The sequence below is a fragment of the Lonchura striata genome, chromosome 2 (genome assembly GCF_046129695.1).
Source record: "Lonchura striata isolate bLonStr1 chromosome 2, bLonStr1.mat, whole genome shotgun sequence".
NCBI classification, from domain to species: domain Eukaryota; kingdom Metazoa; phylum Chordata; class Aves; order Passeriformes; family Estrildidae; genus Lonchura; species Lonchura striata.
In genome coordinates this window covers 78164491-78190445 of record NC_134604.1, presented here as the reverse complement: position 1 = coordinate 78190445, position 25955 = coordinate 78164491, and the positions used below count along the sequence as shown (strand labels likewise).

Genomic DNA, 25955 nt, shown 5'->3' with positions numbered 1-25955 from the left:
AGTCATCTCTGAGTTAGCCATGGAAGTCATTCACATCAATCATTTCACTTCTGATCTTATTGCATCATTCGATTCACCTTTATTGCTCCCAGTGATTATCTTCATGACCCGTATTTAAACAGCAATTCACTCAGTTTATAAAAATTCAAATTTACAGCAGTCACTTGCCATAGCTCACCACACACACATGAATTTTCTCTCACCTTATCTGTCTATGATGTGCTGAATGACAACTTTTATTCAAAGAGAAATTTGAGAAATAAAATATTACAGGCATTAACAAAATTTTGCAAAGAATGACATAATAGTCCCATAACCCTTTAGTGAGTTGAAAATTAAGTGATCTTCAAACCTCTTATTACTGTAATAAAAAATCAAGTACTGTAAAATAACATTTAAGCTAGAGAAATTAGACTTGTAAATGAAGAAAATATTATTTTTCTTGACAGGTAAATCTAGCTGTTGTAGTTGTTGGAGCTTTTTTTCCCTAGTCATTAAGTCTGATAATGTCTAACAAAGATTTACAAGAAAAAAATCACCTATTTTATTTAAAAATAAATTTAGGTGATAGCCAGTAACAAGTAGAAACTAAAGTTAATTTGAAAATGACAACCAGACTAGAAACCACCAAGTGATCCAAAAGCTTGGGAACAGTTCACATCATTTCTTAACATCGCTCTGAGTCACCCGTCACGTGGAGCCGTGTCTCTCTTGCTCTTGCTGGCTGACCTTTGTGAGTCTGCCCAGCAGGTGGCTTTGATCCTCTCCCAGGCATGTACAAACCCATTGGGTGAAGTTCCTTCACACACAAAACCATCAGTGCTGCAGTAGAAAATTAGTGGCTACATTTAAGTCATTATTTGAAGCCCTCAGAGCTTCTAGAGCATCTCCTCTGGAAAACCCCATTTCCATAAGTCGTGCGACCTGGAAAAGAAATGAAGTAACATCACTTTAAAAACAGAGTTTTATTCACACTGTGTGCACATTAGTCAATATTGTCAGAAATCACTTATGCACTGATCAAAGACCTATTTGGGGCAGCGTGCTTCAAAACCTTGCCACGAGATGACCGCTATCCACCACTTAATTCAAAGCTGATTGCAGAAAATGCTGCACCTGCATTTTCCTGGCTGGTCCAGTTTTGAAAGAAGAGTAAAATCCAAAGTCTGGTACCAGGCAAGAAAATTACCGTCTGACCTTGGGGCTTGCTGCTTTCAACAAGAACAGGATCTCAAGAAACCAACACTGACCAAAACACAGAATTATCGAACAGATGAGAAAACCTATCCAGAATGAATATTCAGCTCTTTTCCTTGAAAACATCTACTTCTCCAGAGGGCACAAGAAAACCTCTCAAAACTATTCATTCCAGGTGTTGGGCTTCTTTTAATAAACCTTAAAGTTAGTCTGAACGTAGAGGCAGTGCAATACTTCAATTGGTTTAGTAAAATTCTTGGAGGGCTTTTACATATAATCAAAAAAGCAATTTTTTTGCCAAAAACCTCTGCAAAGCAAAAATCAATGACACCTGATGGAAGAAAAACATGGAAAAGGGCACATTAAGATAGTGATTTTGTTAAATCGATAACCACTTGAACAGCCCTCTTTATAATATCACGTACTTGACACCTAATCTTTGTGCTCTGTGTTAACAGATATTAAAAACACCATGTGTAAAAACACACTGCAAATTTAATTTATGATTAAATGCCAATTTAAAGTACATTTAAAATCTATAAGTCTCACTTTGGTATGACTGAAAGTCACAATATAACTCATTCACTTTTATAATTAATCTTCCATAAGTGGAAAAACAAGGTGTGGGAGAGCAGGGATTGGCATGTAAAAGTAACTGCGGCCGCTGGCAGCATAAAACATTCCTCATCCTGCTTCAAAGGGTCTTATGACCAGACACCACAACTCCTGAACCTGGAAGTCCTGGACTACAGAAGCTGTCAAAGAGCTACTTCTACTCCACCTCCTTTGCCTGCAGTGAGCCTGCAGCAGCAGAGTGAAACAAGAATCCAGAAGAGGCTGTACACATCTCAAGAGGAATTTTCCCAGGGTGCAAGACCAGTATGTAGCACTAGCACTGAAAGTATTTTTAAAAGAAAGTTGATACCAAAAGCAGCTTTTCTTTCCTCTAAGACACCTCCAGAATTTTCAGTATTTTTAGTCATCTCTGCTTTGATGACTTACTGAGAAATACACAAGTGCCAAGTTTGCCCAGAGGCACAGGTCTTCCTTTAGAATAAATACACCACCACAACACATTTGAGAACATCTACCTTGGATGTCAGAACACCAACCTTACAATCCACTGCCATGTTTTTTCATCTTCTTGTAGGGAGAGAAATGAATTGTTACTTTTGACACTTCCGCAAAAACAATTTAAGTCCAAACTCTATTTTGTAACCTAAAACTCTTATTTTTCATCTAAGATGGTGGGTTTTTTTATGAGAAAAAGGGCAGGCAGTGGAATAAAAGTTAACCACAGAAACATACTTCGGAAGTAAAGTTTTTATTCAAATTGTCATGAATCCTAACTTTAAGAAATAGTGGATGGAATTGCAATGTTCCTATTTGCAGAAATATTCATCAAGCACCACAGGGAATAGTAATAACAAAAACCTCTTTTCATTTGAGCATATTTTAACTACAGGAAATTAATCCAGCTCCAGGAAACAGTGTAAACTGGCAACAGTAACTAAAAGTACTAAACTCCACCAGAAATGCAGAGATTTTTGCACCCCAAGCATTGCAAATGCTCACAAAATTTAATGTGATGAACAGATCAAACCCTTGCATTTCTGCCATTTGAAGACAACTTGTGTCATTATTAGTAGAGTCTTGAAAAATCAACGGTGCTTTAATGACTTCTTTGCAGGGGAACCAGAGAGCCTTGCAAATGACAGCAATCAAGTGAGCCCTACATCCTTAATGTGTCAGAAATCTGAGCCTTGGGTAAGAATCCAGACTAACAACTATTTCATTAGTTTTGGCCCAAAAACAGAAGTCCCCATAAGCAGAATTTGACAATAATTAAAGAAGTAAGCCAAACCAACAGGGAAATCTTTTGGCCCATCCCATACTGGCATTGAATAGGCTTTCAGGACAGCCAAAACCAAGCTTCTGGGCTTTGCCTCAGAAAATGCTTTTTGGTGTGGGGTTTTTATTATTATTTTCTTTTTCTTTGTTAGTTGGGGTTTTGCTGATTTTTTGGGAGTTCTTTTGTTGTTGGGTTTTCCCCCTGCTTTCCAGATGTAGCCCAGCAAGTTTGCTGTCAGAAGTACAGTTAAAAGTTTTGAATATTTTGAACACAATCTAACACTAGTCAAAGCTAGAAATCAGACCACAGAAAAGACTTCCTTTTGTGAGAAGCTCAGTTTAAGCTATAAATGACATTGCTGCTACCAAGTGTTGACTTATCCCCTTATAAAAAAGGAAAAAAGGAAAGAAACCTAATTTTGTTTAAGCATAGCACAGACCTTAAACTATAAATGGCCAATACAGCTAACTGCAGGTAGGCTACAACCTGGAGAACTTGACTACATGCAATCAATCCTGAATACAGGAATAAGACTAATCTTAAATTCTTAAATTTCTGAGTAAATAATCATCTCTTTTGAGAATAAAACAATCAAAAAAAGGTCTAGAAATCTAAATTTATACTTGATAGAAAGGACATAAACTTCTATGTGGTATCAGAATAAGGAATTAGTCGACCACATTATTGAGGAAAACATCCAAATTTTAGCCCAAGTGTGTTTTACAGTTTACAGCTGGCATAACATTTTTATTTAAAAAAACCCAAAATGACTAAATTGAAAACTTAAGCTGGGGACTTCAGCGAAGATGATTTCTACATGACAAATAATGAAATTTATTTATCATTATTCTTTCTTTGAAACATTTATTTTATCAGATTTGAATAGTTTCCACTACTGAAACCATCAATATCTTTAAATACAAAATACAAGTAGTAACACATAAAAGTAGAAACTCCCAAGTAACTTTGTAACTCTGGTTTGGATGGTAATGACAATACACTGTCTCTGTATTGCAGCCATTACCTTATATTCTCATTTTTGCTGCTATAGAAACCATTGGAGAAATTGTGTAAACAGATGATAAAAAAATTAGTAGAGATTAATTCCTAACCATTTAAAATGCCATTTTAAAATACAAAGTGTTTACCTGCTCTTCAGAAACTTCAGTAGGTGGAGGTATGCCTTGTTCAGATGGGTGATCTTGATAATTTGCATTCTGTCTATGACGTAAAGGAGGAAACAGTCTATTCCAGTTAATCATCCCACCCTGAAAGCAAACACTACTGTCAATCTGTGCAAAAATAGCTACAAATTTTTTAAACAAAAAGATCATCCATACCACATTATATGAAAGCAGATATTTAAGTAAAGTACTTTATTTTAAACAACAAAAACTGCTGTAGTCTCCTATAAAGCAAAAATTGGACTGGTTACCTCTTTACTCGTTAATTGAAGTAACTACTGCAAATTAAGAAAAAGTGCTAACAGAAGGAGGAAAGGATGTTTCAGATCCATTGGGATAGATCTGATTTAGTACAGTGCTAGGTTTCTGAGGCTGAAAGACAGCTTTACTAACAGGGATTCGCCTGGAGGTGCAACAGCAGGTCCTGCAATATTTTACAAAATGGTGGCTGAAGTTAACAAGGGAAAGAGAGTACAAGAAGTAAGTGAGGGAAAACAGCAAAAGTGGCTTCTCAGTGCATCAGTAAAATCACATCAGGAAACTCGGGATAAACCCAACCTTCAGGACACCTGGGACTTTCATGCATGTGACTACTTCTGTGACACTGGTACGTCTTGCAGACCCACATTTACCTCACTTCCGTGTATGAAATATTGTTGCAAAACTTGATCATGTTCCAGTGCCAAAACATCTTGTAACTACATAGTAATAATGCAAAAACACAGCAGTAACATAGGTATGGTGCAAGTCACAGAACTGAAACTTCCTCTTAACAACCGAGCTTCAACTCTTGTAAGATATTTGGAACATAAAGAAGAAATACTAAAATATAAGCTTTATAATTGTCCAGAAATAATGAATTATCATTTAGTTAGCTTAAATGGACATTTTGGAAGGGATTTTGTATCACACAAAGCCCATAGATCCTGTGAGCAGGTAAGAGCAAACTCTAATTTCTCTTTTCTATAGTTGAAACATCTTTTGCAGTGTGTAAGTCTGTGTTGTCCTTTCCCTCCTCCCCTGCTCTCCCTGTTACTATGGAGAAGATCCCCCTCCCTTTCTGTATATATAGGACATGGCCTTCCTTCCTCTAGTGGCTCTATTTTAGTTCAGTAACGTTGTTTCTCAGAAGGCCTTCCTCTTACGAGAGTTTTCTCTTTTCTTCTCTCAAAGTGCTCTTCCTGCCTTTATGTACCCTTAGAGCATTAAATACTCTCTGCTAAATCAGATCAGCAACAGCTAAATGTGCTCACAAAAAAAAAAAAAAAAAAAAAAAAAAAAAAAAAAAAATAGCATTCCTGCCCTTTCCTTTGTTTCCTTCCGTTCTGTCCAGAAGAGATCTGACCAGTCCAGACACCACAGGGGGCAGTACAATGGCACACTTAAAAAAAGCATTTGAAGAGGCATGAAACTTGAAACATCAGCTTGAGAAATATTCTAGTCTCTTCTATACTAGAGTAAATGTGAAGATGTAAAATAGCCAGAAGCCATCACCCATTTTCAAGACACAGATTCCACTGTTAGTGAATTTGAATTTTAGAAAGTATGTGTCTACATTTCCCATAAAATATTTGCTTAACATTCATGGGATTTTGATCAAAGGATTCTGTCTAAGTCTCATGTTAGTCAAACAGCACTATGTACTAAAAAGGAGAACTGGTTTGGAGCACAAGCCTAAGGAGAAAGAGGGATCAGATCTTCTGCTGACACCACTGCACTACCTTGTGGTCTTGGGGAATCACATCTTGTACTTCCTCAACTATAATTTACCAAAATTCAGAATTATGTTGCATTTGAACTTTGAATTTCTCACAGTCTATTAAGCTCTACAGTTCAGTGAGAGCACTGCACTAATGCTGCTTTACCTGTTTTTACTATTTAGAGATGACTTGAGAAGAAGAAAGTAATGGTGCCACAACTCATTCATATTGAATTGGTAAAAATACTAACAGGACTATGACACATTCCCTTGAGGTACCAGAAGTCATGCACAATAATGTCTATCAAATACAAAACCCACAATATACATTAATTTACCTTTATCTCAGTGTATCTGAAGACCAAAATAAACATACCTTTCCAGCAGCGCCCTGAGCTTCAATACTGAGCTGCCTATTCCAGTTCGGTTTTGCATCCTCTCTGTCCTGTGCTCTCTTACCTAAAACTACAGACTTGTCTACTTCCTTATCTTAAGCTTACAATACAGTTTGCATTAATATACACAGAATTCATTCTTTTCAATGAAAACTGCCATTTTCTTACAAATATAACTATTTAGTTTTGAAGGTTTACAGCAGATACCTTAATAAATTACAGCTGACTGAAGCATTCAAAAGAGTTTCACATGAAGATCCCTTCCCAGAGAAAAGAGACTAGACAAATTAGATCAAAATCAAGTATTTCAATTACCTTTGGAAACTGTGGTAAACATAATGTATCAGTTCTTAACTATATTAATGAGAGGAAAACATCCAGCATTTAATAGTTTGTGAACACTGATGGTTAGGATTAATCCCAACATTGTGGTGCACTTCTCATCTGTGTAGCATTTTAAACTTCACCAGAACTGGGTGCATGAGCATCCTGTATCTTAACTGAAAGAAAATAGCTTTCCTCACAGTCTTGCTTCTAATTAGATGGAAGGTCAGGCTCAAAAGAGCAGGATTCAAGGAACTGCAGCAGGAACTATGGAACTGGCAATGTGGTTAGTCTCATAAAGGAAAAGGAAAACTGGGAAGTGCAGCTAATGTCTTAAATCCACAGAAGATGGAGATCAAGGCTATGGATTTACAGTATGAATGGTGACTGTGCAAAGACCTTCAGACAAACTTAATTATCATAGCAGAAACATGAAGATCTATTTTAAATTGAGCCATACCAAGCACCAAATAATGTCTCTAACATCTTAATATCACAAATTCCAGTTTAAAAAATGCACAGAAGGAGATTTCCAAACCACTATTCATTCCTGCCTTACAGAAATTATTTTGCAGACCTCCCCTTCATCATTTCATGATAATTTCTGTAGTGCAGTGGTTTTACACTGTGCCACCAGACTTACTTGTGAGAAGTCAGGAAGATTTCACATGAAGATACCCAGTCTGATTAATTTATGTAAGTGATGCTTCTAAACAATCTGAGACTCCCTCCTGGGAGATCAGCAAACCATATTTAAGCATTTTACATCACACTTGACCCTCAGCACCAGCACCCAACAGCACAGAGGAGCTCACATCAATCTCCTCACTCTCCCCAGAAGCCTTGTCTCAGATAACAAAGCTCTCTTACTATTCAAAATGCTCTGAAACTATTCAAAACAATAAGCAGTGGGGATGCTTCAGGGTCTGCTGTGTAACTTCCTTTCCTGAGCAGCACTTTCAGTGACAAGTGTGTGCCAGTCTAATCCACTTAGTGAAATCCAGGCAGTTCTTCTGTGATTCTGGTTGGCAGTTTGTTATAATAAGAATTAAGTTCAACACTACATGGTTTGGGGGCTGAGACTTAACATGACCCAGCACTGCATAAGGAGGATGCCTGAAATCTCTTGTATCCAGAGCTAGATTCCACAACTGATAGACTTGGGATATCTTGCACTGAGATTATCTCAGGCAATATTTTTCCTGGTCCTGATCTTTGGTGCCGGGGAGCAGCCAGTGCAGGTGTACTGCTGGAGAATGAGGAGCACAGAAAAATTCTAGACTATGATTCATAAAAATGCTGTGCACAATTTGGTGCCTGGGTCCTTATCTCTGCTCACAACACAGTCTTTAACATGTCATCAGGATAAAGATTTGACAAAAGCACCACTTCATTAATTATTTGACTAGAAGGGTGACAAGACAAACCTAAGAGAGGCCCATAAGCCTTTCTCGCCCCTTTAATCCTATGCTGTAGTTTTTTAGAAAAAGTCAGACGTTTTCTTTAGTTTAAGCAGCACAGAGGGGGGTGAATCAGTTGATTTTAAGTTATTTGTTACTGCCTGATGGGAGACAAACATACAAGGAAGTAATTTTACTGGTCTCTAATAAATCACTATTGGAAATGGATTAGGAGAACACTGGTGATGTTGGAACTTCCATTACAGGAAGACAACAAATGCATCACAAGTTCAGATGACCAAAGAATGAGATTTATGAATGAAGTAAACTAAAGAAATGGGGGGAAAGACCAGCTCTTCATTACAGAAAAGGTTTTAAGGAAATGCCATATTGATGATTTACTCCTGGATAGCTGCCAAGGCTTTACATACAGAAGTTGTGCCTTCTGAAGTCACATCCTTGATTTTTTTTTTTTTTTTTTTTTTTTTTTTTTTTTTTTGCGTAGTTTTTTCTTTTAGTGGTGTCTGGGACAATTCTGTTTACAATAAAGAAGTATCCTCCTTTCCTATAGAATAAGGAAGAAATATCTAGAGCTAGCAAATGTCTCTGATTTTACAGCCTGCTAAAATCTTGTTATGCCTCTTCTTTTCAGATAATCTTCTCTGTTTTGGAAAACAGCTCAACCTGTTTCCCACATACGCACCTGCCATGGCATATTTTGTAAAAGCACTTCTTATCCAAAGCTTCACAAATGAAAGTGTTGTATTATGAACAATTAACAAATATCCAGTTATGTAGCCTTCAGATATGCACATATTTTAATCACATTACAATTTTGAATTACAATCTTTTGAATCACACATTCAAAAGAAATGAAAGGCTTTATAAAAATCCTCTTGAAAGTGATACATGCAGTTAAGATTTTTAGATAATGTTATCTCTCATAGATGGTTAAAGCAAACTTGTCATCTATTTGCACAAACAGGAAGCACCTCCTGATATGTCCTGTTCACCTTTAACATAACTACTGTGAAAAAAAAGAAAAAGGAAATTGCTTTGCATTTCACCTTTTAAAAGGTATGTTTGTAAAATATTCCACTCTGTATAGAAGACTTTACGTGATAAAGACATAAATACTCTCTTACTTTTTTTCATATAAAGCTTCACAACAAGATTTACTGAAAACAAGAAACACTGACTTGCTTTTCTGGCATAAATTTTTCAACAATGTATGGAATCCGAAGTCCACATACTGATGATATAAATAAATAAACAAAAAAAAACATAGCCTTGGATGACATGATATCTGATGCCTTAAACATTGCATAGGAAAGAAAAATGGTGACATTTCCAGTACACTTACTCAAAATATAGACTGCCTCTTTTTGTGAGGATAAAATTCTTCTGTTTTTTGGTTGTTTGGGGAGGCTTTTTTTTGGTGTTTTGTTTTCCTCTTACTTTAATAACTTCCCTCTTTTAAAAGGGGGTAGAAACATAACAGTATTAATGTTGTAAGCGTCGGTCTTAACGACAGAAAGAATTTTTCACGAAGTAAAGCACTCCAGCAATTTCTAATGATATTCTAATGTCCTGGAAATTTATCCTACAGACAAGCCTATTCAGCCAAAAGGTTCCGTCTCCAGTTCTTAGTTTCTGCATCCTGAACTTTGATGCCTGCATTGTCCCTGAGGAGCTCATATGTCACACAAGTTCAGAAATCCACATGTGGTCTTTTCTGAAGCCTGATCAGCTATTTCCTTTGAAATCTGGAAGGAACACCTTAATCTGGGTTCTGAAGCTGCCTGAGAGACAATGGAAGGGATTTCAGCACTGGCATGACACTGAGAGTGTCCAGTGTTCCAACTGCTGAAGGCAGGTCTACCAGCATGAACATGGAGTCTGTACTTGAGGAAATAACTGTAGTTCCATTTTAGACATTTTGCACAAAACAGTCTTAATGTTTTGTTTTAAAAACAGTTTTAATCCTTACCCCATGGCTCTTTGGATCTGGACTTGTGACACTGAACTGGTACTGAAGCATGATGATTAGATAGATAATTCTTTGCTCACCTCCTATGCAAAAACCCTTTCAAAGAATAATAAGGAATAAGAAGAGACTGGAACCAAAGTGAGAGATCAGAGTTTTAAAAATTGTTTTGATTTGACAAGCTGAGATAATAAACTCTTGGCACAAAACAAATTCAAACCTAAATCCTCCAAAATACTACATAAGCACATTCCTTAGTATATAAAAGGCTAATTTGTAATGACATAGGGAAAAAAAAGCAGATCAGCATCCCATTCTGGGATGTGAAGGTTCAAGTTCTGTCTTAGGCTCAAAATAGGATTAGCTTCCATTTATTAACATCTCAAAGTCAATATGCAATTGGTCACACATATACAACACTTTGCACCGGTAGCACCTCTTAAGGTTATCTGTCCTGACTTCAGTTGGGATAGAGTTAATTTCTTCTCAGTAGCTGGTAGTGCTGTATTTTGGATTCACTATAATGTTGGTAACACACTGATATTTGGTGGTTTGCTGAGCTGTATTTATCTTAAGTCACGGACTATTTTTTGTGTGTCTCATGCTCTGCCAGTGAGGAGGTACACAAAAGGAGGCTGGAAGGCTACATAGCTGTGACAGGTGAACTGAACTGGACAAAAGGACATTCCACACCATAGAATACCATGCCCAGTATATAAAACTGTGTGAGTTAACCAAAAGGAGGGCTGATCCAGGTTAAGGAATGGGGTCTGGCCTCTGTCAGCCAATGGTGAACAATTTATTGTGCATCACATGTTTGTGGGCTTAAAAAAAAATATTACTATTATTATTATTATTACTACTACTGCTACTGCTATAATTTACTTTGTTTCAATTATTACACTGTTCTTATCTCAACCTAGTTGTGATTCTCCTCACCACTCCACCAGGGTGGCAGGGGGAGGTGAGAGTGGCTGTGTGGTGCTTAGTTGCTGGCTGGGTTTAAGCCACCACAGCAGCACATTAAGGAACAAGGGGTGGAAGCAGCTCCAACTCGCACATAACCAGTTGTTATGTGCGAGTATCAGAGTCCAAACCAGAAAACCTACACACTAAGGAGGACCATGTACTATCTGAACCACAGGCTTCTTTTTTACCACATACTATGGAAATTGGCACTCTAGAAGAAGAAATGGCCCATCAAGGCTCTCTAAAAGTGCAGATTGGAAGGACAGTAAAAGCAGACCTAGAATCCAATAACTAACTTCCCCCAAAACAGATGCCTTATTTGCCCCACGTTCATTGGAAATGAAGGGACAGGTACACCTAACAAACCCCTGCCTTCTATGAACAGAACTTGATTCAACAACAGTGAATTAAATACTCTGGAAATGTCTGGGGTGATTTGTTACGTCATAAGCTTTTTATAAGAAATTGCCTCTAGTTAAATTGCCAGAGGAAGGGAATGTAGACTACTCACATAGGAGAATATTCTATAAAATATTCTATTTCCCAAACAATTTATTTGCTTTGAAATAAACGATGTTTTGCTTTAGAAAGTTGTCCAATTACTGCTTCTCTAGGGAAGATGATTACAAATATTAAACAAATTCAAAGGCTACAGCTCAAAAGCTGAGTCAAAACAAAAGAGAATGTCTAAATTCCAGACCAAGAGAAAAAATGATTGTTCAATATATGAGCAGGGTGCTACCAATGAGTAGGAGATGGAGAAACTCAATCTTATGATTGTGACAGCTGGCTGTTAATGAGACACACTCAGCTTATTCTAGTTGTACTAGTGTCTGCTGACTCTAGTTCTGTCAGCTTGTGGAATTGCCAACTTCCATAAAAAAGACAGCAATCTGAAGTTTCTATGGCAGTCTGTAGAGGAAATAGTCATGAATTGTTCATTACCTAGAAATTCAACATTTTAAATTTCATACCTAGAAGCCATGAAAGAAGTCATACAGCAAAATAAACCAGAATGTTTAGATAGCAGTGGGTTATCAGTTGCTCAAATGCATTATTTAAATGAAACAATTAAAAACCAGAGTTCAGGCATGCCAACATCAGCAGCATATGCAGTTCTTACACCAAATAAACCCTTGATATAAATCCAAGTTTATTTTCAACACAAAGAAAATAGTTTTAAACAACCAAGGCTTGAAAATTCCAGAAGAGCACAAAAAAGCAAAGGATGAGTTTAAGAAACAGAGGTCTGAAGAAAAATATATTGTTTTCTCTAAAAAATGGAAGCTGTCTGTTACTTCAAAATGTGTCCACACATGTACATTGGCATGCAGAGGAAGGGAAGTGAGGGAACACTGAGTCTAAATTTAGCCACAGTGATTACTGCTGCAGCATACAAGCTTCATTCATGGGCTGAAATGAATCTGCAAATCACTCACTGGTTAACACAATTCTTTAAAAATAGGATGTCAAATCCTGTGCACACATATCCCAGGTGTCTAGGCACAAAAGCTCTTTTATCCTATTGGTACCCTACATATCAGCCTACATATTTGAAGTATATGGAAGTGTTGCTAAAGGCAGTTTCTATTCAAATATGTCACAAAATTCCGAGGAAGCCTTAGTAACACAGATTCATTGGAATGGAAATCCAATTAAAAAAACTACACTTGGCTGAAAGTCTCACCCATTTATTCAGGTAAAGCAGTCTGGTAGTTTCCTTCCTGACAATGATACATACATTTGTGGAACAAAACAGAAAAGCTGCTTCCATACAAAGTCCTGGCTGTGAGAGCAAGGGGTTCTGTGGACTTGGCAGTGTATAAAGGTTACAGATGGTCTTCATGGTTCAAAATATCTGTTTGAAGGACTTCTGGTTGGTACTTAAATTTGTGAAATTATTCAAGAAAACGTCATTGAAGTGTCACCTCAGTACCAGTAGGAGAGCTAAAAAAGATTCCCAGATCTCCACTTTGAAAAAGCAAAATTGGACTGTCTAGGAGTATATTCACTCAGGGATTTCTTTTCTACCATCATCAATGAGGATAACTTTCCTGAGGAAGAATTCTTGAGCCAGGGAAACCTCTGCTCCATTAATCTATTTTTCCCAAGGTCAAGAGTTTATTGCTTAGATATAACCAGAAGGTAAATTACCAATCTAGACACAAAGTCCTTAGTTGACAAAGTATGAAACTTGCAAATTGCTCAGGATATGAGGCTCCCCATAATACTAAAGACACTCAGTTTGCCTACCCACAGAACATCTCTCCTGTGTCCCAGGAGAAAGATATCTAATGAATGAACAATTAGAGGATGTCCCTTTGTTATTAAAGTCTGGACTTTGCAAGCAGCAGAATCTCATATATGATGAAGATGAGATATACATATGGTATGGAGATACCATACATATCGTATGAGATATACATGTGGTATGAATCTTGGCAGATTCAGTGAAAATTAATGGCAGCTGGAAGAGAAGAACAAAAAGACAGGAGGGAAAAGACAACATAAGCTTGAAGTGGCCAACAGGGTAGAAAGAGAGGGAGTGAAATTCAGATTTTCATATATGACTGTAGGCTTTTTACAGTCTGAAGCAATCTGGTGAAGCTCTTCCCTGATCCAAGACACTTAAGAGAATCCAAGAAGAAGGCATTATGATGTCCTTAACACGCTCAGCAAAAATGCTCTGCAGATACAAAACCCATTATTTCAAGATGAAGGGACTGAGGTTGATACACTGCCCATCCTGAATGGGCACAGCGAGGAGTGCTCCAAGAATTGTATTTAATGCCAACAGATGGTGCTTCCCACCTTTATGCAACCTTCCACCATCTTCCAGATAACAGTCTGTAGTGACATCAGAGCAGCCAATACCACCTAGGCACGGAATCTTCCCTATCTATTCACAATTTGGTTCTCTGCCAGCCTCCCTCCATGATTCTCAGTGGGAACTGAAAGTCAAGTTGACACCCTGATACCCACAGTGGTGCACAGATGCTGCAGCTGCTTCCCTTTTCCCACCAGGGTTTTATTTGGGTTACAGAAAGAAAAACTTTACAAAGATGCTGAGAAATAAAAGAGATCTAGAAATATAAACATCAGGAATGAAGACCAAACTTTTATCAATATTACAGTAGCAAAAGGATAAAATAGCAAATGATTACTGGTGGTCAGACATGACAGGAGAGGACTTCCCCCAGAGTGAAGAAGCATTTTATATAGGAGCAAATATAAAGTATGGGAAACAAGAGAGATGAAGGTGAAGAGGTGACAAAAATGTGGGAGGAAAATGGCAAAGTGGGGAATGAAAATGTGACAGTGATATGAAGAGGAACAGAAGATCAGATAATGGGAAAAAAAGAAAAGCAGGACAAACTGTTTACAAAATAGGATAGATAAAAGAGTGTGAAAGAAAATAACTATGAAGGCAAAGTTTAAAAAGCAGCAACAAAATGGCAAGCTGCTATTTTTAGGGAATAAATACATACAGCATACATTTTATTCTAATGCATTTAAAGGTGAATGTAGGTGATGCTAAGTAATTAATTTAGGACAAGATCGTAATTTCTCAGCAATATGCAGAGGAGTAAATAAAGAACACAGTAAGATCTAGAAAGTTTTCTAAATGAACACTACCATGTGTTTAAGGGCTGTATCCACAGCAACTAGAAACCAACACAAAACCAGTCACCATTTAACCACACTCCCTTGAGAAACTATCAACATAACAGTTTCTAGCAACATATTCAGACACCATGCCCACAGAATATTTAAGACCTACAGTGAGGTACATCGAATAATGAACTTGCTGGCTTTATTTCCAAATTCTACCATATGCTAAATCAACTCATTGAAGTCAAGGGTATTTGACAACCCAATACTCACACACAGTTCCATGCTTCAGGTTCCTCCAGACTAGAAGATTTCAGCTAGAAAAAGACTGGGAATAGTAAAGCTCAAAAAATTGTTAGCAAAGAAATTCTGGGGTGATTGTTCCTTGCTTTTTCTTTTTTGTAGAAAGCATCCAGAGCGAATTCTGTTTTGGATAAAAGGGCTTAGTGAACAGCAAGGAAAAAGAAAATAATTATTTACATCTCAGTATCATAGAGGCATACTACAAACAACTTTTGAGAAAGGCTTTCCCTCAATTTCTTCCCTTCCCCCCTTTTAAAATTTGTTTTTTAATTTAATTTTTTTATGTTGGTTTGCATAACCTGTCAAGTTATGTTCTTCAGAATCTCTTGAAGACTCAAAAGAATAAACTTATTACAAAAAGCATCTATTTAAGAGAGGGGTCTCCCTTATAAGAGTCTGCCAACATTGCCCAGACAATGGAGCTCCATTGGAAACTCCATTAGAAGCACTCCTTCCATAATGCTACCAATATCCTAGGAAACTGCATTGTCTCATTTCTCAGACAGATGAACTGAAGAGTAATAGAGTGGGAGTAATGAGCAGAGCACCTTCTCAAGGAGCAGCTGAACAAAATTGTTGCGCTATGGCATAGAGAAGAAAGTTAAAGTTCACTTCCCTCACCAAGCAAAGCAGAAAGTGTGAGAGAAAATGTTAATTTATCTCACCTATGGCACACTACCTACAGACAGCATATTGGGACTTCAGAAATCCACACAACATTTACTCAGAATATAATTCAAAGCCTGATCTGACGTGTACTTCACAGCTTTTATCATTTTCAATTTCACAAAAAAACTGTCTAAGAAACTGATCTGCATTCTTTATAGTTTATTCCCACAGGTAAAATTATAATCTAAATTCCTTTAATCTGCAGCATGATCTGTTCCACTCCACTGTCTTCAAATTACACCTTGCCAAATTTCTAAAGGCAAAAGAATTGCCCAAATACACCAATCCAGAAAATGGTGGTCAACTTTTCAAATATTCTTTTGAGATTGAAAATATTCTGTTTTTCATTTTTACCACTACACAGCAACATTTGTGAGTGATACTTTTTCCGATTTAGCTGATGACCAGTAAATTCTGTGAGTGAGTAATTAAAAAACACCAGGTGGGTCAAAAGCTTTCATGACACACCTTTTCTGAAGAGCCTCAATGGAACATTCATACATTGATCCTATGGCCTTCTGATCACAGGTTCCACAGATTAGCAGTACTGGTTAAATAAATGCTCTGCTCAAGTTAAAGGCTAAACATGAAGGTAACTTGAAAGTGTTTCAGCAACTTGTAAAGGGAAGCATCTTACTGATGTTCAAACAGTGTTCCTCCATTTTACTCAAACCCTCCACCTTTTTAAAGAATTCTGTTTGAAGTCAAACATGAAAAGACATTTTTCCACTTTCATTGTTCACAGCCTAGGGAAAGGACAAGATGAGAAGAAAATGTTATCAACAGTTCTTTTATCATTTACCATGCTGAACTTATTTACCACTTTTTGTAATTACAGAGATATTAAAAAGACTGTCCTTCCTAACTGGAAGTGGCTTCATTCTCATGTCTGAAGAAGCCCGGCTGCACTCCTCACAGCTGCTTGTAGCACAACTTACAGTTTCAATTCATTTTCTATTACAATGGCAACATTCAAGAATTGAGTAATTTCTAGTTCAGTTCTTATGTTAAAACTGATTAGAATTTTAATAGGAATGGAGAAAAATAGAAGTTTCTGCTTGAGGAATAATTTCATCATATTGAAATGCTAAGGAAACAAGAAAAACAGAATTATGTTATCAGGGACTGGAAATAAAGATTCATACTCCAGTTGCAGGCCAAAGTTTTATGCCATCATACCTCTAATTCTGGAAATGCATTAAGGGTAACACAGCTATATCTGTTTGCACTACACTACCCCCAACACAAGAAGAACTCATGTATCAGTACAGAGATGTGTTTCAGGCAAAGAAAACTCATTGAAGACAGTGAACACATCTAAGACACAGGAACTGAGACACTGCCTGCCTTGTTCTGCTGCCCTACAACATCAAGTTAGAATACCTGGATTTTTTTGTTTGTATAAAACAGAGAAAATAATAACACTTTGCTACTCTGTTCAGTAAGGAAATAAACCAAGAGGATTAAACATGGCAAATAGAAAGTCACTTGTGGTTTACCTCTGTAAGTTAGAGAATTTAATTTCTGCCCTTAAGAAACAACATATACACCCACAAACAAAGGAATTTCATAGAAAATTTTCAATCTCTCTGAAAAGGCTGCTAACCAGACAGATCCGCAGAAGAGTGAGGAGCATTTTGACTTCCTAACTTTACACAATGGCTTTCATTAAAGACCACCAAGAAGCAATCACTTTACCTTTCAGCCTCATTTTTTGTAACAGAATGCCAAGAGTACTGACATCCCCACAAGATTGACATCCTTCTCACATCTTGTGAAGCAGTGTTAACATATAAAGCTATACAAACCATTTAAATGGCTATCAGCAGTACAACAGTGTATGAAAGACTGATGGAGAAAAATTTAAAGACACATTACTTTTAAGAAACAGGAGCAATGCAAGATCTACGAACCAAAAAAAAATTATTTCTTATATAGTCCTTAAAGAATGTCTAGCAATACCTGCTGCTGTCTTTGCCGCCTCATTTGGGCAACCTGAGACATCATGATTTGACGATCCAGTAACTCCATTCTCTGCTGCCTCTGAATGTCAACTGTTGCTCCCATTCCAACTCGAACTTCATTCGTTGGTTCCGCAGACGAGAAGACTGGTTCAAGAGTCCATGAAAATATCTTTGCTACCCATCTGGGTACACAAAGAATTCGATGAACTTTTAAGATACTGCTATTGTAGCAAATCCCAGAAATCTAAAATCAAAACCAAAAATGTTAAAAAAACACTGAAAACAAAAAAACCTAAGTACATCACATTTACTTTGCATTTGGCTGCAGGTAACAGTTGGTCTTTTGGTTTGTAAAGCACTTTTACTGTATTTACTCACAGTTCTCAGTCAAGAATCAGAGAACAAACAGGGGATTTCTTTACTTCCCTACAACTACAAACTGCTTTTTAAAATCTGTGTGGTGCATTGCCTGTGACTCATAAAGCTTCAAGGGGCTTTTTGTTTGTTTTGGAATCTGAACCCAGGCCAAGTGACCTTTTCTAAAACTGGTCAAAATTAAAATAAAACTCGAATTTCTAGTAAAAGACCTGGTCAGGGTATGCTGCATGCTGACCCGAGAAGATTAAGACAGCTCTTGAGTATGCCGAAGCACTCTACAAACCCCTTCAAAAAAACCCCTAACCCTCTTAGGGCTTCTGTCCCTACCATCTGAAACTCTCCTTCTAGTAAAAATACAAGCAAACCAGTGGAACTGAAGTTAAATCTAAGACTATGCACACACTCATTCCAAAAGAAGCCCACCTGCCTTACAGGAGGGAAAAAAACCCATTTGAAAACCAAATCATTAAAAACTCTGATCTGAAAAAGTCAGCTTTTGTGAGGCCCTTCTCCTACCCATAAGGGAAAAACACATTCTCTGTGTTCATGCTTGCATTAAGGCTTGATTTAATTTCAGATTCTGCAGGAGAAAGAGAAATCATGAGCCCCATAAATGGAATTACAGTCTTCACTCAGCCATTATTTTGAATGCCATTGTGAAACCACAGCACTTGAGCCCAAAGAGGTCCCATCTGCACTCTGCTTTATGCCACATTTCAGCATTTGTAACTCTCTATTGTCTGTTATGCCACAAGAAATATGCTGTCACAGCAGAGTGAAATGAACAGGAAAAGAACTGAACCTCAACAAATCTGTAAACATACCCCAGAAATGAAATTATGCTAGAAACAATGTAGAAGCTCTGCATCTAATGTATTTATTTATTTATTTATTTATGTGGGGCTATTTGTTGTATCTCACTGACATTTGTATAAAGATACTAAATGCATTGCTGATTGTACAAAGGGAGACAGTACAGGAAAAAACATTCTTTAGGAGGGGGATATTTTTCAGATTATTAATAAGGTTATTGTGTAAATATCCAATGATGTAGTGAGACTTTCAGCAAAAACACATTCTGCTTTTGGAAACAATGATTTTTGTTTTATTCTACTTTCATTTTATGACTCATGATTGGATGTACAGCCCAAGCTGTTGGTTGCTTGACAGCACAAACACAGGCTGTCATTCTAAGATGAGAAAGAACAGTTTTAAACTACTCTTAACCTCTTCAGTCTTTCAGTTGTGCTATGAGAAAGGAGGTAAATGCTATAAAGGCCATAATCACATCAGAGTGAAGGCTGCCTTTAATTAATATTTTCTGCATTCAAAGGAAGGTCCTAACTGGACAGGGTACTGTAACAGAAGCTTTTTCCTGACCTCAGAGATCCTTTCCTCAGCTCTAGAGAAAATGTTCCAGATGACTGTAAACTCATGACTAAAACTGTGCACATCAACTGGAAACTAAGGTATAGCTATAATCACCAAAGAACAAGAGGAAGAAAATTCATATCACTTCTGCAATTCTCCTGTTTTTGGTATGTACTGCTTGAGCTGTCTGCCTAACAAGAAAGTCCCCCAGAGACAAACCCCTTGATCCTGAGAGAGTCAGGTAGATAGACCCCTCACTCAAGAAAACCTAGACTGCACAGTAACTGAGAAAGCAGTTTTTGGGGAGTGAGAATTACTGAACCAGATTGAAAATATTACCTACACATTTAATCTGATGTTTTCTTCAATGCAAAATGCACAAGCAGCACCACAGCATACAGATTATCTCCCTTCCTTTCACCTTGCTAGGTGTAGGTATATGTAGTATCATTAGGCTATGGAGCCAGGACCCCTCTTTCATTCCAGGGATTCTGCACACCTGATTGTACAGGCATTAACTAGGCAGAGAAAGAAGTCCCACTCAAAATGCTTTGTCCAATACCACACCAACATTCCTTCACTTCATTCAAATGGCCCTCCTAGATACTGATCTCTGCTCTCTCTTACCACCTTTGAAAAGGTCTAATGTTTTCAAAAATCTTGACCAGGTTCAAAAAGAACAAGTTCACAAGAACAAAACAAAGCAAGCGGTGATAGGAAAATCTACGTCTCCCTGAATATATGACAAATCTTGGCACGTGTCTGAACATACTAACCACAAACAGAATCATTATTTATCAAGACAGAAAATAGAGCAATGAGACAATAGCAGCCTATCTTTGGTGTCAGTGCTTTGGAACTTGTTTGTCTTAGAAAGGAAGGCATACTGTGAGCCTCAATTAGCAGCTGCATCAGTAAAAGCATTCTTGTATTTTTCTTAGCAGAGATGGCTGGGCATAGAATCATAAAGGTTGGAAAAAGACCTTTAAGATTATCAAGTCCAATTGTTAACCCAGTACTGCCAAGTCCACCATGTATTTAAAGTGCCACATCTACATGTCTTTTAAACACCTGTAGAGATGGTGATTCAACCTCTTTCTGCCCTGGGCAGCCAGGGCAGTGCTGGATGAACTTTTTGGTGAATAATTTTTCCTAATATTCAGTCTAAACCTTCCCTGGCACAACTTAAAGGATATTTCCATTTATCTTACTTGGAAAAAGAGATTGACCCTCACTTCATCACAATCTCCTTTTAGGTAGTTGCAGACAGCAAGTCATTCCAGAGAACTTAACTAGAAGAAAAGGCTTTATAAGGCTAGAAGTTTATGGACATGCTAAAATGAAGACCTATTATATGGAAGTATAAGAAACTTTAAAATGCTGTGGTCAGTTATTACCAATTTTCAATAAGTTTCAACTAGTGAGGACAAGATAGCTATTTCTGTATTTCCAATAAACCCAGAATGGAGACATTTGTAGTTAAAAAGGGTCTCGTGATTCAGTCTGGCTCAGTGTCATACTCTTCTCTTAATGTCAAGTATTTCCAAAGAACTTCCTCTATAGCTGGTTCATATGCAGAACCTAATAGATATAATTTTAAAAATCATAAGCTTTGACAAAGTATAAAGCAACTTTTTACACTGTTTTTGTTATTGACATTGAGCAAATGTCTAGTCTTTAAGAACATAAAGCAACACTGTTTATTCAATGAAGATAAAATGACCTCAATTATATTCCAACTTCAGCACTGTAAATCAGATTAAAGGGCTACTTCCCCCAAACAGAGGAGCTTCCAGTGTATTTTACCCGCCAAAAGTCACCACAAAAAGATGTTGTGGTTATTTTCACACTGTTAAAATGGGAATTTGTGGCTAGCAACATAAGGTGCATCTTAATTTCTGTTAGTCACAGCATCTTCCACCATATTTTATGTGGCACAGTGCTAAGAAGAGGAAATGGAGGATGCTGGAAACTCTCTGGTACACTGCAGAATAAAAGTGTGCTTAGATATTTTAAATTTCTTAACGCCATGGCTTACTACTGCTACTTCACATGAAGTTTCCTAACCTTCTCCTGCCCCCATATAAAGCCTAACTTCCCCTTCCCTCATGTCCTTCTAAAGCTGTACATTTTTAAGAAAAAGGAAGTAGCTGTATTTTCTCTGTAATTAGATAAACCAAACATGGAGACTCTCCAGTATTTCAGATTGCAAAGACCCATATGCTCCACAGGTAGCTGGAGTAGTATTTAAAATTTAAATATTTAAATTTACTGTACTTGATTAACACCAAAAATGGAAATAAAACAGAAAAAAAAGTAGACAACTGGTGTAGAAAATTATGCTGAAAATTATTTTAACTAACAGAACTTGACATCAAATACTCAATTATTTTGTTCTGAATAATGTAAATATATTAATCATATGTACTCAAGACTTGGCTATTTTCAGATACCAACAAATGAAAAGTAAATAGTTTTCTTAAGGTGAAGTGACATTTTTATACCTATTGTATCTCTTTAATCCTTAGTATGTTCTGAATTGCATACATGTAAAATCAAAAAATGGGTTGAAGTTTGTGTCAGGATTCTGTATTTATCTTCATTAGAGAAAGCATTTATCAAAACAAGAGGGATTGTGTAAAAACCACCCAAAAAACAAAACTACCTTACAAATAAACCCCACTACACATATATTTTCAACTTTTGTTAAAATTCTAACAGATTATTTTGTTCAGATTTCCTTTTTGGAAATTATTGCAAATAATATAAACAGCCTTTTGCAAGAGGTCCCTTGAGAAAAAATAAAATTATAGTGATACTAAAATATTTCTCCTAAATTTTGTTTCCAGTTGATTTGCCTCACACATTTTCCAGATACCTTGAAACTTTTTTCTTCAGAGTTCATCAGTGCTTCATTGGTCAGATGGAATCACTATCAGATAAAGAACATTGTGTATGTGCAAGCATGACTGCACTGCTATTTCAGCACAGTACAACTATTCTAAACTTTTACTGGTGTCCTAAGCATAGGTTCCCTTGGTCTCTGCCGGTGTTCTGTATGTGATAATTATCACATTATTAACCAAATCTCATTAATTAAAAGATCAGGATTTGATTAATCTAACTCAATATAAATATCTGTAATTTAAAAGCCTACTTAATAAGCTGGTTGTTTAAAGTTGGTGTCATAGTCAACAGAGAGAAATGGGCACTCTAAGGATCCTTTGGCAGAGGTCTCCAAAGTACATACAGAGTTGAATTACCCTCATGGATTCCCTCTCTGAAAAAGGGTAATGCTGCTGCCAAAAAAACAAATATTGATAGAACAATCTAATTCCTAATTAACCAGTTGGTATAGTTGACCAAAGAGACCATATTTTGGACACAGAAACTCTTCTTCAGATCCAAGAGAGAAATTCAGAAGTGAAATACAAACTGAAAACCAATATCCATTTTTCTACAGATATTAAAGAGAAAGTATCATATGACACGTTATGACCTTTTCCTGTCCCCTCTCACTACTTTCTCCTTCTTCTAGAGTTGGAAATATCTGCATTTCCCTCCTCCCTAGACAATTACAACCTCACTTCCAAACCAGCATCCTCTGTATTGTGCGAACCAATTCCTCTTTTTTTCAGATGCATTAACTGATGCAGGAATAAGTGCTGGTAGCTTACTCAGTTGTCATGTGTTCACACCTTGATGTGGGCAGGGAGTCACAGCCCATACCACAGGGGACATTAGGTCAATAAAGTCAGTAAAATGTAGAGACACTTAGATCAAGTCACTTCCTCTCACTCAGCTGAATACTGAGCACTGTCCACACACAAATAACGCACATTAGTTTTGGGCAGGATTCAGCACATGTGCTAATGTACATGGACTTGCTGGAGCAAGTCCAGTGCAGGGCCACAGAGAAGATCAAAGGACTGTGGGAGCATCTTTCACATGAGGGGAGGCTGAGAGAAGTGGGGCTGTTTGGCCTGGAGAAGGCAAGAGGATTTTACCAAAGTAAAGAAATGCTTGAAGGGAAATGAAGAGGACAAAACCAGGCTTTTCTCAGCAACAGGAAAAGGAGAAATGGGCACAAACTGAAACATGGGAGGCTCCCTTTGAGGATCAGGAAACACTTCACTGTGAGGCTGATTGAACACTAGCACAGATGGCCCAGGGAGGTGGTAGAGTCTGCATCCTTGGAGATACTCAAAAGCCATCAGAACATGGTCCTGGGGAAAGCTGCTCTGGGTGGCCCTGCCTGAGCAGGGAGGCTGGACCAGCTGTTGCCCTTAGTGCTTCTGCGAACTGAGGATGTGCTCTTTGGCAGGTAGTTCTATCAGGAAAGGGGAATCACATCCATTACACACAAAATATATGGTTTTACTAGGTAAGTACTTAAGCATAGCCAGAATTTTTAGTGAGTAGTCTCACTGATATTAGCAACACTACTGATATTTATACTGTAATACCCATGTCAAATATTCAGAAATTAACTAGATCCAACATTTAGCTAACAGTTACCTGAAAACACTTACAATCACAGTTACAAAGTATTCAAAAAGTATCATACATTGACTAAAGTCCTGCACCAGATTAAATGTGGATGACTGAAGGATATCCAGACTAACTGGAGGATGAGGGGCGATGCACAGCAGGACATGAATGTGGAGGCAACTGCATACATTAACAAACTCTGACCAAGGATTCTCTTCGAGAAAGCACATGTTTAATATTAAGTATGTAGAAGGGATGATATTTTAAATGTGAACACTATATTGTGGGGTTATACAAATGCAAACACAAAATGTTTTAAAGCATATTTTAAAACAACAAAGAATTCAGCATACTTTGTTCAAAATCTTGTAAGAAAGATCTGAAAGAGGAAGAAAAACAACAAGAAAACCAATGATTCCTAGGTCTGATCAGATATTAGCTACATAATACTGTATTTAAGAAAGGCACTAAAACCATGAACGTCCAGTTTAATTATTTTGCTCCCCCAGCTGAATCATGTTTTATCCTATATATACCAATTCCAAAGGACATTAATTCATTATACAAAAACACCTCAGCTGACTGAACAACTAACAGAAAGTATGGATAAAGTTCTTAACAAACAGAACACAAAAGTAAAATCCAAGTACACTTGGGAGCATTTAACAGCATCTGTAGTCTATGTAAAACTAAATTAGTCACTTCAAAATTATGAATAATAACTAATGTACTCCAAAAAAAGAACTGAAATTAAAATAATGCACTCAACACTGTCTGAACTTTCTATCTTAAGCTTAAGCCACTGAAGTACAAGCTCCAAATTACAGATTCTCTATATTTCCAATATCTAAATATAAAAAGCACAACTTTTCATACAATCTGAGAAAAGTAAATTCCAGCATAGCACAGTAACAATGCAGAAAACTGTTGCATTCAGTTTAGTGAAATGTCCAAGACAAGCAGGGTTTTAGAAACTTCTCAATTTCAGTTTCCTAAGGTTTGAACTGAACTCTACATAAATGCAAGGCAGCTCACAGGAGACTTGGTGGGTTCCAAATTTTGAACTTTATGCAGTGCAGGTCATCTTGCAAACAAAAAACTAGCACGAGGTAAGAAGAAAGGCTAGAACACTAAAATCACAAAAAAGGGCCTGAAAGATACCTTGCTGTTATCAAATATAGCCCAAAGCCACTCAGAAAAACCCATGGCATGTGATCTGTCTGATGACATTATCCTAGAAAGTGGAGGAACTGCATGTCTTTGTGAGACATGTCTTCTGCTGGTCACCAACCTGAGCTTACTTCTTTAAGCAGATGAGATCTAGCTATGACTGAGTCTTGACACTCCTCTCAAATTTCAATCTTACCAGAGTATGGCGAGGAAAAATGTTAAGTGGGAATCTAAGAGATTTTAAAGGTGTGGAAAAAAAAAAAAGAGAGAAGATTTCTACATCCAATGAAACATGAATACCACTTCCTAAGGTGTTTTGAGTATTTTAAAGAAAAAAAAAATAGTGAAGAAACTGTTTCAACCTTTCACTAAACTGAGTGATATGCACAATATGGTAGCACTTCTGTAAACAACTACTGAAAGAGTTTTGGGCATCTCTAGTATGTTTCCTAATTTTATGATACAAACCCCAAAAAACTCCCATCATAAGAAACAAATTTGGTCTGTATGCACCAGGCATCATATATTCCTGGCAAAATAAATCACAAGAAACTAAATTAGTCTTATCAAACATAAGATGAGTATAGATTAGTGATTACAACAGATTTGTGAATTTCTTTACAGTCTACTACATAAATTTTCTCTTTATACATAAGCATCATGGATTTAAACAGCAACTGACATACCAAAAGTAAAATAATTGATTGTCCAGTTTCATGTGGACAGTAAAGAAACTGCCTTTAAGACTGTAATCCTGTGCTGGTTTACAATTAGATCTAGCAAAATATACCTTATCACAAAGACAGACATAGCAGACCTTCTATATTCCAATAACAAAACATTTCTGCACCTGAGAAAACTGACCGTCAAAACTACAAATTGCCAAAAATTTCCTATCACCAGGCACATTACATCAATGCCTACCTGCCCACATAGACTCATACACTCATTTCTATAATGACGGCATCATTCAAAACCACTGAAAACAAG

At 37.0% G+C, this 25955-nt stretch overlaps 1 protein-coding gene across 2 annotated transcripts in view; it reads right to left on the bottom strand.

Annotated features, from left to right (window-relative positions):
- Nucleotides 1-42: 42 nt before the first annotated feature.
- Nucleotides 43-25955, bottom strand: part of UBAC2 (UBA domain containing 2) — an 87292-nt gene continuing 61379 nt past the window's right edge. For both annotated transcript variants that reach the window (XM_021530263.2, XM_077781497.1), the window contains 3 exons: nt 17554-17799; nt 4198-4317; nt 43-924 (listed from right to left, as the gene is read on the bottom strand). In XM_021530263.2, the coding sequence (XP_021385938.1) occupies nt 817-924; nt 4198-4317; nt 17554-17799 (474 nt within the window). In that variant the 3' untranslated portion in view covers nt 43-816. The remainder of the gene's footprint in view (nt 925-4197; nt 4318-17553; nt 17800-25955) is intronic.